General features: G+C 39.6%; 1 protein-coding gene across 1 annotated transcript in view; it reads right to left on the bottom strand.

Moving 5' to 3' along the window:
* The window catches only part of STK32B (serine/threonine kinase 32B), a 171,638-nt gene that overhangs the window by 21,748 nt on the left and 130,529 nt on the right, over nt 1-19,361 (bottom strand). Inside the window, exons 7-10 of the mRNA XM_054203020.1 lie at nt 9,356-9,459; nt 4,894-5,010; nt 3,663-3,788; nt 571-702 (exon numbers count right to left, since the gene is read on the bottom strand). Of these exons, the coding sequence (XP_054058995.1) occupies nt 571-702; nt 3,663-3,788; nt 4,894-5,010; nt 9,356-9,459 (479 nt within the window). The remainder of the gene's footprint in view (nt 1-570; nt 703-3,662; nt 3,789-4,893; nt 5,011-9,355; nt 9,460-19,361) is intronic.

The following is a 19,361-nucleotide window of genomic DNA, read 5'->3' as shown; positions in this document are numbered from 1 at the left end:
TGTATGTCTGATAGCTCTGAGAAGAATAGTTTTCATGAGCACTCAAAATCATTAGGTGTAGGAACAGAGTTATAAAACCTCACTGAAATGAAAATTCAAGTCTGGAAAATGATTATTTCTTAATCTTCTCAGACGTTTAGACTGTTTATACAATGGGTCTTTCTGTGTGGGACAAATTAGTCAAGACTGAAAGAGACAGTTTAAAAACATTCATAAATAATGAGCTTTTCACTGCATATTTTTCATTTTTGGTACTACCAGCAGATAAATACTCCTTATGACTATCTGTCCATGTGTGGGAAGCGTATTTGCCAACTGGCAACACTTTTTCATACTTTAAATGAGCATCTGTGAGAATCTTAAAAACGATTAAAACTTAAACATGCTGTTACTCTTTGACTGAAATAAATAGTTGCTTTTCATCTTGCTTTGGAGATGCTTTATGTTATCTGTAAAACAACATAGAGGTCAAGTCTATTTTCAGAGATGATGAAACTGAACTTAACTGAGTTTATCCATTACAGAATGTAAATGAAATGCCACTGACTGCAGCCCCAGTCCCCAGCTTACCAGTGGGCAGGTTTCCTTAGCTCCATCTTTGGATTTGTTTTTGGCAAGTCGCTTTTTCTTTTTGTGGAGAGGCTTGGACTCCAAAATCATTTCTTCAAGTTCGAATGTAGGATCACAGTTCAGTCTTCCTTTCTGGTACAAAAGGATTCAGTGTTACTCTTTGAAGCACCATTGTGTTTTTTAGTTTGTCTGGCAAGTGTTAATAGCATGAATAATGATCCAGCTTCCCAACCGCATCGGTAAAATGAAAACTGTCTTTTTAGGCCTGTAGTGATGCTTGAAGTTGAAGTAAGGGAGGTAAGATAAAAATCATAAAGAGTTAGATCATCTTCCTACTTATATACAGAGGTACTCCTAGAGTGACTACAATTATGTTGCCCCATTGAGAGAGAGGAATCCAGCCCAGGATCTTCATCAGAGTATCGGTTAGTTCTGTAGAACATAAATGGCAACTGTCATAGTGCAGGCGGGATGGGAGATGATTTTTCTGAAGAGTAGCAGGGGGATTCAGTTACCCGGCTCCTGTCCATGATAATGAAGGAAAGAGCAGGCCTTTTCCAGTTAACTGCATTTATATGAAAAACTGGGTCTCTTATGCTTTCTCTTATCCATTACTTACATTACTAAAACATTCTGGATTCTCCATTTTTATGTTAATTTGTCATGCTTGAACCAAATCTTAAGAGTCTCTGTTGTATCAGGAAGTTCTTTTTAAGCAGAACTGGATTGGAAATACCTTTTCTATATGGTTGTTTCCTTCCTTGATTTTTTTTTCAGATTCTTCCTTAATTCTTTTCAGGTTCTTGATTCTTTCAGATCTTTTTAGCATAAAAGTTTAGAGGAACATAGTTTATGCCTTGAGGGTTTTTTTTCCATTCTATTCATTAGTGCAGTAAAGCCATCTCATGACAACATTTGGGATGTTCCTCTTGCTTGAGGATAAGAGCTAAGGTACGGCCAGAAGATCTACAGTTCAGCTGAACACAATACATTTTTAAAAGATTACTAATTGGCATCCTGATTACTGGATCAGTGTTGTACTACTCCTGTAATCAGAATAACATGAGTTCCTTTCTTCTCATTCTCTCAAAGCATTAAAAAAAAAAAAAAATTGCAGACAATTTGAATTGTGTGGTGGAAGATCTTAAAAGCAGCCTATTTTCCTCTGGGACTTCAGTCACATCATTGTCACCATCAAGGTGGAAGTACTAAGACAAGTTATACATAAATGGCAGATACTATGTAGTAATCAAAGACGCTAAGCAGTAAAACCACATCAGAAACACTTGTATAACTTGTGGTGTCCTACAATAAAACTTTTGATTTAGACACCACTCTATCATTTTAATTCCTAGCAAAGTCTGTATGATCAAAGTATGGTATTAAGCTCTCTGATGCCTTTTCCTGCATACTATACAGTCAGCTTTAGTAAAATTTATTTGGTTTTTATTAATAGAGGGTTGTATCTTATTTATATTTACTTATAAATTTCTTTACGTTTGATCAATATCAGTTCCTTCCCTGAGCATGTACAGTTTTAAGATTTGAGCACTTTAAAAATAGATAATTTAAATTCTGAAGCTTTAAAAATGAAAGCAAATTATATTTAAATAATTTCTTGCTTCCTTTATCAAATATTTAACAATACAAAAAAAGCTACTAACAATTTATGACTACAAGCTGAATATAATGAAAACAGCTAAACCATAAAGAAACAAATGTACTAGTTAAGTAAGAATGATTTTGATGGAATCAAACTACACAAGGAGAAATTAAATGATGGGTCCTTCCTATCACAGGCTTCCCATGCTCTCTCTTGCCTGCAGAAGGCAGACAAGATCCTGACAGTAACTACAAGCTGTCAAAAAGTTATAAAACTCTCCCCAGATGACAGTGTATGTTGACCTCAAATCATCTTGTAGAACCAAGCCACCATGGAGAATGGAGTTCATGATCCGGCAGGACAGGGAGGAGCTTTGTTCTGCCGTGCTTTGGTTAGGGTAGTGACCTGGTCTTTCCCCAAGCTCTCTGAGGAAGGCCCTTCTTGCCCACCCATGGCTTTCTTCTCCTGCGGGATGTTGCTTCCAGGAACGGCTCTGCTCAGGTGCCAAGAAGCACAGCAAACTGCCAGCACTGTCTTGGCACTCCACCTGGCTGATTTTGCCCCATTAGGCAACGATGTCTCACCCTCAGCTTTTGGAGGGCTGGATCCTGTCCCCATCAGATTTAGCAAGGACCCTAATGTGCTTCTGGGTGAGGATAGGGTCTAGCTACTCCCCCTTCCTCATCTTTATTCACAGTTGCATAGAAATATATAAAAACAATCCCTAGTATGCTAAAAAATTGTTGTTTGGAGAAGAATTATGGTGCAATATGACTGAACATAGAACCATTTAGGCTGGAAAGGACCTTTAAGACCACTGAGTCCAACTGTAAAACTAACACTGCCAAGTCCACAAAGTGGACAAGCAACAAAGTGGAGAAGCATGTTAATGCCACAGTCATTGCTTTTTATTCATGGCCCTCAAAGCCATTTAACTTACAAATGATGAAAATGGAAATATGTTGAAAATATGCAAAAAATGGAACCACAGAAAAAAAGAAACTAACAGATTCCCTCACAGAATCAGAATGTTTTAGTGTGGGAAACTGCCACAAAGGAAATAGGTCAGTCTTTTGAAAAAGTATTATTTAAGTGAAAAATGAACAGCACACTGGGATGTTAAAAAGTCTTGCAAATGTTATTCAAATGCCTAACTTTCAGAGCAGCAACGGTCTTCTTCGTATTCTTTGGCTCAAAGTTAACTCTGACAATCATTTGCTCTATCAGTGGAAATGCAAAGTCTGGAAAATGTTTTTGTTTGAAAAGGAACAAAAAGTGAACCAAGGTTAATTAGATTTTGTTGTGATCTAATGAAATGGGCCAAATTTTCCCTTAGCTGTGACTGAGTCAATGAAAACAGAATCCAAAGCAAAGCTTGTGTGAGAAGTAGATCACTGAAGAGCAATAAACACAAGCATAAACAAGTAAAACAGTAGTGATAATTAGAGTCGGAATTTGCAAACACGGTTCACCTGGAATATCGACTTACATTAGGAACAAAGCCTGGGGTCACAGCTTTCTCCAGAACAGCATCCCAGTTGACATCAGCTAGGTATGGAGAGCTTTGGATGTCTGCAAGGCTTGAAAGACGGCATTCTGGGTCCTTAGTGAGGAGCTGCGATCAAGCACAAGGCATTTTCTAACGAGCTGGATGCCATATAAGAGTAAATGTATCATACGCATTAATTGTATCATTTTGAGTAAGAAAATGGCTAGGGAATCTTCTAACAGTTCCTAAAAGTCCCAATCTGAAAAAAAAATAAAAGTGATAACTCCTAGGATATGAATATAATTTAATTGCCACCAGATGGCTGTTGCAGGCATGAAGTGTATAAACGTATTAGTAAAAAAAGTCTGTTTACAAATACACAAGAGTCCAAGTGACATGAAACATCACAGTTCAGTGCCACCTAACAATTTGTATTTCATCTTTAATTTATTGGAAGATATAGTTACACCGAGCATCCTGGCAGCAATTAAAATTAACCACCTCATTGCTCCATCTATCAAAAATAGATTGCTCATTGCTGCAAAGAAAATTGATCTTCTGTTGCTCTATTCACACATTCACAAACATTTCCTGCTCAAATATCAGTACCGACGGCCTGAAACACCTAAAAGAGACAGACGATCCTTGCAGCATGGCCAGAAAATTAAACCAAAGAAAGAGCTGGGATTTGAGGAAGAAAGTGAGTTCCTGGGTCGTGATGCATTCAGAAAGCACCCTCTCTTGTAGCTTAGTGGCATTTACAGCAAAGTGGCTCAACTTTTGTTGTTGCAACTATGGCAACATGGGATGGGGAGAGATACAGCCCTTTTCATTTCTAAACTCCTTGGCTGGAAACTGTGGCAGAAATTCAGAGGGCAGGGTGGTGCTTCCTCCCCTCTCCCACATGCACTACTAGGGCTGCAGGGAATGGGTCCAGGGCACAGAGTGGGAATCACTGATCCCCAAAGTTTTGCTATCACTAGTGAGTCAGTTTTAAAAGAAAGAAAAATATTAGATTCCTATTTCTTTCATGCCATGAAAAGCTGGAGTCTAACCCTGAGAATAATCCAGCATTTCAAGAGAAAATACACCACCACTCACATTCAGAAAAGTCTAGGGAAAAGCACTGCTTTCTTATCCTTGAAATTGTGACTACCTAATGTGTGTCCTTGCATTGCTGGAGGCCCTTCTGGAAGAGAAGAGAGGACAGAAAGTGTTTGTGCTTTCTTACCTTTTTCAGTAGCGTTATCATGCCCTTGCACCATGCAGATGAGTAGTGAACTCTTTCTATCTTGAACATGTTGAGTATCTCATCAATGGGGGTGGCTGAATGAATTTCATAGGGCCTCTGGGATAAAGTTAAATCAATATCAAGTCAGCAAGAATGGATAAAAGAGCGCAGACATTTCACGTTTCCCTGAGCTCATTATTGTTTATGCTGGAAATATCAAAACCACCAAAATATCTTATAACAATTTCAAGCAATTTTGAGTCTAATCCTTCTTTGCGTGCATGCTTTTCTTTGGTCGTAATGAATGCAATTACTCATAGATGCATTTCCTCTGCAAATTTTTCTCTCATGAAAAGAAGCATCAGTTCAAATGAGATGGCTGAATAAGTTTCTTCCTGGGGCATTCTATGTGAGATGTGGATTATTTACTATTTTTTACTTGTACTACTAGAATGTTCTTGTGCTCTAAACTGACAAAATGGAAAACTGGTGGCTGAAGGGAGCTGTCATCCTGGTTTTACTGAGCAGTAGATAGAGAAATTAAAATCTCTGTAAGAACGACAATAAAAAAGTAGACTCCAAAGCCCAATCTTTCTCCTTTCCCCTTTTGGAAATCTAAAATTATGTCATTACATGAACCTAGGGATTACACGAACCTACTGTCCTGTGTTTGCAGTGCCTAAATTCTTCTATAGGTCAAGAGAAGTCCCAGGCTTCGCAGTGCTTTGTTCATGAAGATTACTGTGATTTATCTTTAATTAAATGTAGCATTTGGAAATGAAAGTACTACATATAAATTTATGTTCTTATTAATTATCGTGCACATATTTTTAAAGCCTTGTATTTGTGAAGCAAATTTTTAGAACGATACTCGTATTTTTTCAAACAAGGATAGAGTGTGGATTGCTCGTGAATTAAGTTGTACCCAGCAGGTGACAAATATGTGGTATGTGATATGGTATTTGCAGCCAAATGCCATCATAGCAGCAATATGGAGATTGATGCATCATAATTCATACACAACGTAGAATTACCTTCTAATACAATATCCTCAACAGCAAAGGGCAGTCATTACCTTCACAAAGAACTGAATCATCCCTTGATCTTTGCTAATATGTACCTGTACAAGATTGTGATTTAAGAATATTTCAAGGTGTTAGTTATCTAATCTGATAGTGAATTAGAGCCCCTCTTCATAAAGGCCCAGAAAATATTCTTATTTTGAGAACATTCGTGCACATGTTTAACTTAGAAGATGTGTTTGAAACTAAATCCATTCCAAGGCACTGGGACATTCTAAAAATAAATCCAAGGGTTGCTTAAATCTTTTTGCTTTGATTCACATTCAGTTAGTCTGTTGTCATTTAGCTATATCATGTCCATATGAATTCAACAGGACCTAAACGTGTGCTCTGAATACATAATTTTCTAGAATCAGGTTCAAGAGTGTCATTTGAAATAACGTGTCGTATGCTTTTCCCTACCTGTGGTAATGCTGCCATAAAACAGCTATTAAAAATGAAAGGTTAACAATCTCTCTGTTGTCAAGAAGTAACCTACTGCTGATTTTAGACTTCATATAACGATGTGACAAATATGATCATTGAGCCAGAATTTACACCAATTGTTGGAAATGGTGGCTTAGCTCTAAAAATAGCAACTTTAAAGAATAATGTATCTTTGAAAGAAGGAAAAAGTGAGAATAAAAATAAAAAAGTTTTTCTGTTAAGGATGTTTCTGCACATGCCTTTTTCCTTGCTGGAAAAATCCCTAAAAAACTTACCTTATTTTAAAGATTATTAGCATTCTGCAATCTTACTTGATTTTTTGAGATTTGCAGAGATTTTTAATATTGTTCTTAGTTAATTAAAACTATAAATACTCAAAGAAGCGGCCATTATGAGCTTGGTCTTTTGAGGTCCTTCACACCTATATCTCCCATATTTTTCAGCTATTCAGGCCACTTGAGGGTCAGACCCCATCTGTTTTATTTTATGAAAAAGAAAAAAAAAAGTTTTGTTTTTTTTCATGATGTTTAACCAACGTTCATTGCAAACCATTCACATCGCAGTGAAAGCCAGAGTCCAAGAATCCCACTCTTTCCTTCACTTGGTTTCTGTTGAGGGTGTGGTATATAGAGTAAGTATAATATTTTAGCAGTTGCTTATGGCTTAGGAACAGACTAACTTGTGTCATGGTTTGCATCATGCAGTTTAGTTTCCTGAACTTGGGGAAAAGACCAACATTTGACGCAAAGCTTTATAAACTTGGGGTTTTGGTTGTTAGGTCTTTTGTTGGCAACTGGCTAAGGAGAGAAACATGCCTGCAACATATTGAGAAATGCCAGCCCTACTGGGGATAACACAAAAAATACCCCAGACAGATCGAAATAACCCCTCCTTTTTAATGCTTCTTCCATCCTTCCCTCCTTGCCTCCTTCCCCATGCACTAGCATGCGCCATGCTCCGACTGGAGAAAGCCACATCTCCAGGTGGCTCTGCCCAGCACAACATCTTCCTCTTTCCCCAGGGCTGTGCCCAGTGCCCACCCCTTTGCTCTGTGGCAGTGGGGCTCTCTTCTCGCTGCTGAACAAAATGTTGTGGGAGCATGGAGCGGGAGGGGGATGCCCCCCCGCAGGTTTAGCTTGCAGCCTTGTACGTGCAAGCTGCCTCTTTGCAGCCATCTGCGTGGGGTTGCTGCAGCAGATGGAGCTTCAGAGCTTGCAGTGGTCGCAGACAGCAACATGCCTTGGGTTAAGCACATTTCCTCAACCCACCACTACTTCTCTTGTCATCACTCCTGTCAGTTTAGGCCTTGTCTAGACTAGAAAAAATTATAAATACAATGTAGGGAAAAAATACACCTTTTTGTAGTCGGTACAAAGGGGTAGGCTGTCAAGCCACCCTCTGGCTTGCTGGTGGGCAAGAGCTGCTCTTCAGGAGAAACCAAGCAGCTGGCTTGCTTGACTGAAGCATGGACAGATGGCAATGTTTTATTTAAAAAAAAAAAGATTCAGTCTCAGCTTTGCTTTGTTTGTAGCCAGATAGACTTATTCAGAAAAGACTGTACAGATCTTGGCAAATGGATACCATTCTATATAATTTTTCATTTATTGAAGTGACTAGGTATCTTTTGTGAATAGTCTTGGGAGTTCAGCTTTCCTTACACAATCATTCATTATGCTGCTTTCTTCGGGATGCTTATTGGTAAAAGGGTTGATATAAAACCAGCGGGATGTTCTTTTAATTTATTATATGCGCAGCTAGTACTACCATCTGTGGCTAGCATTGAAAATGTATCGTGTTATCACTCTCAGACCTTAACTCTTCAGGTTAAAATTTTCCATCCTGGGAAGAACGTCAGCTTAAAACCTCAGTAATTTTTGAGAGTGATGTTAGAGAAAAATTGTGAATACATTTTTTGGAGTTTTTTTAAGTTTTTTAATACTCCTGTGCTTTGAGAGGAGGGACTGAGATTTGGCACGGGGGAGATCTTTGTGTCAGGAGCATGGCTTCTGCCATTTCTATGGAAATACAAAATAGATTGGCCAAGTTTTGTACCTTCGCAAAGTTTAGCTTCTGGGTTGAAGTAGCAATGTGCAGACACTCTGAAATGTCGTTTTCCATGTAAAAATGGGAATAATAATTGTTCTTTATTTCTAGTTTCCTTTGTCTGTCCTACAGAAACTGTGACATTTTTGTGGGATGGATTGTCTCACATTACAGAGTGCCTAGCAGGACAGGGTAGAGGTACTGTTTTAGTGTCATATGATAACAAATATTCCTTCCTTAAAAACAGCATACCGCAATGCAATAAAATAAATGGGAATTAAAATTATTTTAAGAACCCAGCTACTTTACCTACGTCATTATCCTGAAATAGTACCTAAATTACTGTTTTCCATAGGGAATAGTAAATATTTAAGCAACCAACTTCAATCCTTCGAAACAAAATGGAAAAGAATTTTCCATTATGTTCTGTGATATTTGACCGTGCTCAGGAAGATTTTCGTTAAGCTTATTCATGTAATTGATTAGATAAGTAACAAGTGTACTGGCAGATAAGCATTTTCTGTAGCTGGGCCAAGCATCTTAGGCTATTACATTAGCTCTTTTAAGGTATTAGCCAAGAAAATCAAAGATATAATAAAGCCTGAAGTAACTCAACTTCTATTTGGAAAAAAATACCATTGTTTCCAATTCAGCATTGTGGAAAAGCCATTAAAACATTAGGCCTTTCCTTAGCCAAACTTAGGCAAGCTTTGATGACTGACATAATTGAGAGTGGGGTGAAACCTTCCCAAGAATGTTTCCAGATGGGCAGGACTCAGGGCGGCACTCCTGACCTGAACCGCAGCCTGTCCACTCAAATTTTATCGGGAAGGGTGCACTCAGGGGCACTGCAAACTTTGGGACTTCTGTCAATCAGTGTGTTAAATAACAACAAAACCCATCATTCTTACCCAGCCCCTCAGTAATTCATATGCTGTAATTCCTAGTGACCACCAGTCTACTGGGTACGAGTATCCTGGACCTCCATCCATAAAGGCCTGGAACACTTCTGGAGCTAAAGCGATAAATCAAATCAAACAAAAAGCATTACATTAAGGTTAGACTATGGATCATTAATGTTGGCATTTGAAAAATGAATAAGGACACGATTAACTGGAATTAAATATATTTGTAAACGCAGCATTTTCAGGATGCAGTTTCAGTGCCTTGATTTGCTGGCAACGAATGACTTTCACTGGTCAGGTTTTTTCAAAAGCCAATAATTTTACATGTTAATTCCCACCTGGTCCATTTAAGTTTTAAGTTATGTGACTAAAAATAAGTAATGGGTGGGGAAGTCCTGAAGTGTGACTTGGAATATTTAGGGTAATGCAAACACCTTATGGGACAAATATTTGCTAGTGAGGTTATTCTTTGTGATTGATGGAGGTGCTGAACACAGTAAATCTCAACCTTATTCTACATTTGGACAGAATAAATCAGAGAGGTTTTAAAGGTATTCAGCATAGAATATGGTAATTGAATTCAAAACCTGACACTGATTGTATGCTATGAGAAACTCTGTCATGACTGGAAAGAAACACACTGTCAATAAAGTAATGAATTCCATAAAAATAACTTTCCCGAGGGGGGAAAAAAAAAGATATTTTCAAAACAAGGATCCAGTTGGCTAATTTCAGCAAGAAAGACATATTAGGTAATGCCACTGTAGTTTCTTCAGAAAACTATATTAAATAAGAGAGGATATGAAATGAAATGAAAAGTCAGTCATGCTTTTCTAATTATTTCACAGCAGAATCTCAGTACACTTTGTGAAAACAACACTTTCCCTGGGGATTTTCTAAACAAGGCTATCACCAACCGTAACATCATGCTAGATTGCAATTACCATGTGAGCCTCTTGTCTATGAGTCTAATGTACCACATTACCACCTGATTACCATCACATCACTTTCTAATGGGCATACTGCAATGAATAATGTAATCTGGTCACACTTACTTCTGAACAGCAGTTGGGGATTTGACTATGTATGGCATTTAGAGAAGCACCTTTAATTAAAGGAAGGTGTTCCTTTCAGAGGACTTTTTGCAGTCCTTGCATCATAATGGATAGCAACCTAACAATTTACAACTCCAGACCTGGAGTCTTGAAGAGCCAAACCTAATAGATGTTTTGGGCATCCGTGAATTAGACGTGGCAAAACCCTAATCTGTAGAATAAAAAGCAATGAATGAATGAAAGTGGTCCTATAGTCTCTGCCCAAGAAGACCATCTCTAAATAGATTTGGTAGGAGAACTGCAGGCACCTAAATAAACATTTTTGCCAGAAAACGTGTGTTTGGAGAATAGCCGACCAAAGGATATCTGGCACAGGCAAGCTTGTGCTGTGATCCAGTATGGCACGAATCAATGATGCCATAAAGGTCATCACATTGAGTTAGCTCTGTCTCACCTCCAGATAATATAGCTTCACTTGGCGTGCTACATCTTCAGATGTACTTCAGATCTTGTCTGCATGCTCCTGGGGATCTGTGTGTGTGGTTTATCACATTGATAGATGCTAAGAGGGTAGGCAGGATTTTTTGTGTTACTTTAGAGGATCAGTGCATCTAAATTGCACAACAGGCACCAAAGTCATATTTTCAATATCACCATAGGCACCTTGTAAAGAAGGTTGGCTTTATTTAGCCACATTCATTACGTTTTTTGCCCACCGTGCCTGGATGATGTATAATATCTCATTACAGAAAATGGCCTTTGTGGACTTTTTTACCGAGCTATGTAGGTATAACATTGGTTTCACTCTTTCTTTATAGCTTTAAAATTGTAATAATGCAATGGATTACTATCTTATTTCTGTGAGGTAGAGGTGAAAGTACTTTATTGATGTAACCTACAATATTGCCAGAACGGTGCAACTGTTTTGCTAATTCAGTGACTGAGTTTATCCATTTTTATTTTATTTGTTTGTTCTCAAAGCTTCAAGGTCAACTTATCCCACATTACGCAGATCAACAGAAAATCCTTTCTTTTGCCCGCCAGCCCTGGTGTTTTCAAACTCCCTTTTCTCACCTTAAGCTGATGATGGCATCCTTGGATCAGAAAATGGGCAGTTCGGCTCCTGATTTTTAAAGCAGAAAGCCCCTTTTCCCCTGCTGTAGCGGTATGATTTGCAGTCCAGCTGGACTGCCTCTCTGCGGTCAGTCAGCTCCAGTGAAGCGGTTGTAAGCACCAGCTTCGCAAGATGAGGGGGGACTGGCAGAAGGTCCAAAATGATTTACAGTATCCTACATACAGGTTGTTTCTCGGGGTGATATCTCAACCCTACTGAAGCCAAAAGACCTCTCCCCAATTTAGCAAGGCTGTTAAATACCAAACTCACACTAAGATTGTGATTAATGTGTCTAAAAGCCTTTTTGAGCTGAGACATTAGATGCAAACGAAGGCCTCCAGCCTGTACGGCAGACTTCTGGAGTCTGCCTGCTCATTCAGAAACATAGCATGATTTTACAGAAAGACAGCAGATCCTCCAAGTGAGGCGGTTAGCCAAGGTCTGAAGAACTAGAGCTGTGAAACACAGAACATAACATTAGGTTTTGCTGGAAGAAATAACTGTCAGGAGTACCAATTCTGAGTGCAAGGATAAAACCGGCAAGGATAAAAGCAAATAAAAAATCTGAAAGGAAAGTTAAAATTCTACATTGATTTCCTTTAGGGTTGTTATTTTAATAGACTATCTGTAATCTTTTAACATTTGAATTTGATCTCAGTCTCAGCTTGGACAGCCATCCTGCAGCCTGCTGTGGGTAGATTCTTCCAAAGGATGATAAGATTCAAGCTTGCCAGCTCAGAACAAGGGCAACAGCTCTGCCACATGCACCCTTTTTGCACGCATCCTCTTTTATTATAACAGATTTAAGATGAGAAGAATACTTACATTTTTTACCCCTGTGCATCTACCTAAATGCAAGGATTCTGCCAGCAAAAGTTCATTCATGTGAATAAAAGTTGGAGAGTGCACGGAAGAATGGAATTTTCAGATCTTTTTCCTCAAGCAAGCTCTACAGAACAAAGGCTTTCAAGAAAATATGTGGTTTTAATACTGGGTCTGATCCTGCAGATTCTTTTGACTGAGGGCTCCAGTTACTATCACATACAGTCAGAGAGAAGGCAATGGAAGTTTGCATGGTGGAAGCACAATTTTTAAATAGTGAAGCTAAATCAAGTAATGGCAAGTCTAGCAGCAGCAAGAGTGAATTAAAAGACAAGTGAAGTGATGCAATCGGTAGATCTTACAGGTCTTCACAGCTCCCTGTGAAAAAACATCTTTGACATAATGGAGAACTGCTTTACTGGAGTTGCCTTCAACAGCTGTAACCTGGTCTGGCCTCACTTCTCACCCTGCTTTGAGCAGGAGATTGGACTAGAGAGGACTGAGGCCTCTGCCAACGTGAATCATCCTATGGTCCTGTGATGTGAATGAAGCTCAAGCAACCCCCTTGTCCCAGCCCATCTGAGCAGGGTGATGAAGGGTCTAAGGCCAGAAGCCTCAATGGGACCTTTAGACCCTCTTCCACAACATCCTCTTGGCAGTCATCATGAACTGCATGGGCTCTTCGTCTAAACCATGACACTCACGACACCTGGAAAACCTGCCACGTAAAGTACTGTGGACTTTTGAAACTCTGGATCTCAGAAGCAATGCAGTCTTTTGGTCTGGGAGATTGCTCTTCATGTGTGACAGAAGTGCAATCCGCCACCTTTCATGCAAGGCTACTGTAACTACCATGTCAGAGCATCTCAGAACTAATTCCATTCCGAGCTGAGACATCTGTGCTAATTTTAACAGGGCAAGTGATGAAATCCGGAATGTTTCTGTGTCTTGTATGGTAATAAGTAAATACATGTATTTAACTTCAGCAACTCACCAGGCTAAAAATCTTTCGATTGTTTTTTTCTTTTCTACATCTATATTTTTCTCCTAATAATATATTTTCATGTTTTCACTGTTTATCTGCTTTGCTTTCTTGAAAAATGACATAAAACAAACCCACCTTTGCTCTGCATTAAGTGTGCTTCAGTACATTCCTCAGCTCTCTAATACATATTTCCAGTTAATGTTTTTTTTCCAACTAATGAATTAAAATAAATCCTCTTCAGAGCTCTGCCTTTCGATGCTTTTGCACTGTATCTTTCTAGTAATACCGTATCATTGTAGACTGTCTCTGTACCAAGAGGAACATTCCAAGGAAGTAAATAAATGGTTATTTTGCTTTAAAATAAAACCATACTGGAGATCAACTAATCAAAAATTGAACACGAAAACAAATCTAGTGTGTCAGCATCCATCTCAGAAGAAGTGGCTTCCTCCGATGTCCATACTCCTGTTCTATGGGTTTAGCCATACTCCAAGTAATTTTGTGAAATAGAGACTAATTTCTGACAAATCAATTCATATATATGACTACCCACTGCAATTGTCACAGCAGTCAGATGATCTACACTGTAAATGATGTATTCATCTGCTATTGTATGCATATTTCCCTAATGACTTGTAAAAAAAAAAAAGGTACAAAACTGAAATTTTACTTAACTGGTTGGTAATATTGTACCCTATTTGTGAAAGATTATCAATATCTAACAATTTGATTCATGAGTTTGAAATAAAAGAGAATATTAATGTAAGTGCAGACATTACCGAACCCAATTTTTACTATTTGTTCCTACTGTAAAAGAGCATTTTGTACTTAGGATAAAATACTTTCAAGTAGGATTTCCAAAAATCTGCCTACCATTCATAGGTATCACTGAACTCCATACTTAAACCATAAGTGCTCCAGGTCTCTGAAATGCAGGCTATTTTAATTTGGTGCCCAATGGTGAATTTGAAAAGCCTGCCCATGATAAAATAATCAATTTGAGGTCTATCACTTGGAATGGTTGGCACAAAAAATAGCTGTTATTATTTTTGATGGAGCATACTAGTTTAATCATAAAGATAATTCACCAGACTAAATCATAAAATGAAGAGCTTGGAGTGACTCTGATATGAATCCTAAATAACACAATGTGGCATTTCTTTTCTGATGAAGTGATTTAAGTTTCACTTCCTTAGCAAGAAGCTAATCAAAGAGCGCCTGGTGTACTTGCCTACCACTACCCAGGAGACTGCCAAGTGTTGATTAAGAAGCTTACAGGGCTATTACTTACTTTGAAGCACCACCAACTTCCATAGGCTGCTTTGAAACTTTGCAAAATTGGTGAGAGGGAAAGTGCAGTGAGGTGAGAGCATTAGATCCTTCTTCAAGTGGCCTTTACTACATATTAACAAGTCAGTATATTTAAGCAATAACTTGCAAGTGAGTCTTGCAAGATCGATTAGCTGCAAGGAGCTGATTGTCCATGCATAGCTAAATGTTGCCAATGAGAGCTAGTCCTTAATTCCTACAAAATGCCCTGTGCCTATGTTATTAACATGACAAACTGAAAATAAAATAAAAAATAAAGCCATAGTGGTTTGGCCTCAATATTTTTCGATGATAAAGTTCAGTTGGGCATGCCCAAAACATTTCTCAAGAATGAAAACCCTGACATTAGTCATCCAGTTGGCTAGTTAGAGCTCTCTGTAGTCTATTGGCATCTCAGCAAAGACCCTACATCTCGGTAAGGGGAATCAGAGGTTTGTAGTGTATGGCAGGGGTTGCAAAGCAAGACACTCTGCCAGTCGTGAAGCAAAACACACCTCAGTGGCACGGGGTTTACTGCAGTGCCTGAGATTTCATAGATAAGAAAATAGATTCCAGTGTCATTAACTGAGGTTCAGCATGATACCAGGCTGCCAGGTATCATTCTTCTTCCTCATATTAGTCCCTGATCTTGCAAAAACAAAAAAAAACCAACATCAAAAAAAGAAAAAATAGATAGATACACGTATATACAATGTTCAAAATATAAGCATTGACTAGCACAGGATAAGCTGCTGAAAGCTGTGAATGTCTTGATGTATATAATGCATTCATAGTTTCATCTTGCTGAATCAGGCTTAATGGATGACAGATTGCGCTGAATGAAAAATGAACTTGATTTTTTAAATAATATTCCAAGAACCTTGGACTGAGACGCTTCAGTGAAATATTAACTGCCTTCTCAGCATTGTGATGAGAAAATATTAATTTTCACTTTTCTCTGAAAAGTAAATTCAGAGGTCAGTAATTCTTCTAGGTCACAGTCTAAATAGAAAACAGAAATGAAACTACAATGATGACAAGTGATCTTCTGTTTAGAGGAGAAGCTGTTTTAAGAACAAAATGAAAGAAAGCAACTTCACTTTCCCTGAATATAAATGTGGACTTGGTAAACTATCAATTTACCTCCTAGCGTTTGCTTTCTCATGTGCTAAAAGGGTCTAAATTATTAACAGACAGCTTTCTGACTCAAAGCTTTAGACTAGCCAACTGCTAACTTCCATTGTATAAGGCAAAGGGCTGCTTAAAGCTTGACCATGCTGGGACGGCAATTTTCTAGTGCGAGGTCTAGACTTGTTACAGCAGCGTAACTGATTTGTACTATTATTCACATAATACACCTCAATAGTTTTAATACTCATTTTAATGCAATTATTCAATCAAAGTAAGTATTTTGGATACCATTATCTGAATACAGACACCACATTTAGAATGCCTTATTAGTTTGCCATATGGCTATACCACCTCTCCTGCCCTTACTCAGAGTGCTGTCCTCATAAAACCCTCTGCGTTACTCAACCACTGAACAGCACCCAGTTCTTGCCCTTGTGTTTGCACAGAGAAGCCTTTTCTGGTTGAAAATCTGGATCAACCTCAGAGAAACAGCCTCAGGTTGCTGGCTCCATTGAAAGAAAGCCCAGCAGCAATGAATGTGTCATGGTCTCCTACTACCGAATATGAAATTATACAGAAGTACCTTCCTTACTCCATCCGAAAGCTCACAGTGGCTGCAGAGCCAGTTTTTCTAACAACCTGTTGAAAATTGTGTCCAAAAATATTCATTTGTTATTTGGAAGATTGGCCCAGTGCATGGGCAGCAGCTCTTCTGCCCCAGTACAGAAACAAACTGGTCTGGGTAACTGGGGATTTGCAGGACAGACTGCGCACCTGACACATCAGGACGACTATTACGTGCACCTGCCCCACATACGCCTAACCACATTGGCAAACCTCTTTGCACCAGTTTACGCATGCGAAAACCGGGGGTGGTTGTGTGGTTTGACCAAAGAACGGGAGTTATCCAGGGGGCAGAAATGCCCCACTGGGCTGCTGGAAGTCCCTGCTTGTTGCCCCGCCTGCCATCTCTGCTGGAGGTCTCTCCCCCCTCAGATCTGCCTGCAGAGCTCCGTATCGGATGAGGCCCTTTCAGGCAGGTTTAAAAGAAAAAAAAAAAAAAAAAGAAAAAAAGCCCAAATCAAAACTGGCACTTGAACTGTGTGGGGGTTTCATGACTGAAGTAGTCAAAGAAATTATTATATTAGCAGTTTTGCTGGAAGATCTCAAAAGATGGCAGGAGGTCGGAGAGCACAGAGAGGTGAAAAGCAGCTGGAGACAGTAACTTCTTTCCTGATCTCCCGAGGTTTTTCAGCTGCTTGTGTGCCTACTTGTTAATGTCAGAGCAGAGCCAAAACCCACGCACCCGCTCGCAGCTCAGCGCTTCGTCCCCTCCGCCGCAGTGCTCCAAGCGCAAGCTGAAAACCCCCTCAGTACAGCGAGTGTTTATTTCGGCACCTTGAAGCCTCACGCGTCCACTCTCGGTTCTCGCTAACAAGAAGAAACAGAAGCTTCCCAGTTCATGGTGGCATCGTCGTATTTCCCCAGGATCGAAAGGGCAGGTAGCGACATCCCCAGTGAAACTCTGTAGACAGAGTAGGCTCACACCCTCGGGAGGAAAAGGGTGGGATTTTTAAAAAGCTAAACACTGCCTTAACTGCACTCAAAAAGCAACGAGCTCCAAAACACTATTTAATTTCAGAGCACTGTTTAGTATGAATGCAACGAAGACCAAGGTTGAACACCTTTGAAAACCCAACTCCAGGTTTGTCCCTGCTATATTATATGACTGCCTGAAGAAAAAATTTAGCCCTACAGGGTATTCTTACTTTACCTGTAAGGTTGATATCGGGACATCCACTAGCTTTCCTCTGACTCCAATAGCACTCCCACACAGTACTAATTAATAAACATGGATGACTCATACATTTCAGAAGTTCAGTGGACCTCTGTAAATCCACACTCCCCTGGTAATCTCAGGCGTACAGCCATTTTTCACCGTGACGGCAACCTATGAAAGCAGCTGTGAAAATCTGAGATAACAAGCCTGTAGGATAGGAAGGGGGTAGCTGAAACTTTTCATGTAATTTACGGCTGATTTTAGTGGCTTTGGGTTTTTGTCAGGTATATTTATATCATAAAATGTATTTCATTGGTTTGATTTGGAGTAAAGTCACGGTGCATTAGCTGATAACTTCAGCCTCTGCTGAAGAAAACCATGAAGCCTCCACCTACCCTCCCTAACCCTCCTACTACCAGAAACAGAAAAAAACCCTAAACAAACCCTAACCCTCCAAAATTTATAACCTGTGAACGGAAAGTTTTTGCAATGCTCACAAATAATATACAGATGTATGGAAATCGATCATTCAAAAAGGAAACATTTCAGTCAGTAAAAAGCATGGGCTCAGATACATCTAAATTATGCCAGAGTGAGGAATAAACAAAAGGCAGTATCTCAAAAATCTAGAATGTTTTCTAGATATGTTTTAGCATTTAACATTTTGTTTTGTAGCTGACCAACCTGGTGCCGGGGAGAGGGCCGTTACCGCAAATGGGTGCCCAGCACAGAACACCTTCCCTGAGACACAAACATATTTCTTGCAGCCTGCATGAGGGATCAATATAAGAAACATCTTTTTCTTTTTTTTTTTCCCCACTCATAAAGATGGAACGGTGATGAAAATGGCAAACTCTTACACAGGTGCTTCCAGCCAGGCAAATGCACGCTTTCTTTAAACGCGAGAGGCCTGATGAATAGCTTTCTGCAGAAAGAACGAGCCACAGCCGAGTATCCCAGGCGCAGGCTGAGGCCAGGGACTGTGTCCTGCCCTGCACTGGCTTTCCTGGCCCACGTCCCAGTGCAGGCCAGAGGGGGCTCCCCTGGAAGTGCCTGTGCTCCTCTGTTGGCTGCAGGCACACCTGCCAAAAGTCGTTCAGGTCTCAGGGGACATTTGGCATTCCTTGCCAGCATAGGATGACAGCCTGAAAACTTAGTTTTCAAAGGGTTGTTCCTGCAATAAGACCTTTGACAACACCCTCAATCACACATGTTGCAGAAGGTTTGAGCAGTGAATTTGTAATGATAAAATCAGGCGCAGGTGACACACAAGTTTCCTAAACCAGCTTGAGGCACACCTTATATTTCACAGCTGCAGCCATCTGAATAGTACAAGACAGAAACTCTGAAGACCCCTGAACACTAAGAAGCTGATTTCACTTCAGCGTTTCAGGTAAATGGCTTTGAGAAGTAAAACTGCAAAAGCAGCTGGAAGGAGCTTGTCTTGCCAGGCTGTTGGCCTCGTTCCTTTCACATTCCTTCTTGCCCATGGTTTTGTTGCCTACATGTAGCAGGTATTTCACTTGTCTGAATGAATCAGCTGGGAAGGGGGAACGAACATAGAGAAATTACCAGGGTTTCTGGAGAACCATTCAGGTTCAGATACGTTGCATTCTGTGTAACCGTTTAACAAGTAGGGAAATAGGCAGGGAAGATTTCAGGCTGAGAAAGACTTAGGGGCAAAAAGGCTAACGTGAAGTGGGATTAAGCAGAGGCTGCGGAAGCTGACTTACACCATGCTTAGCATTACAAGACGGGTATCTTAATCGGAACAGCTAGTGCATTCTTACAACACAATATCAATTCATTGCGGTTTT

The sequence above is a fragment of the Rissa tridactyla genome, chromosome 5 (genome assembly GCF_028500815.1).
Source record: "Rissa tridactyla isolate bRisTri1 chromosome 5, bRisTri1.patW.cur.20221130, whole genome shotgun sequence".
Classification (NCBI taxonomy): domain Eukaryota; kingdom Metazoa; phylum Chordata; class Aves; order Charadriiformes; family Laridae; genus Rissa; species Rissa tridactyla.
This window is presented reverse-complemented; position numbering and strand designations above follow the sequence as displayed.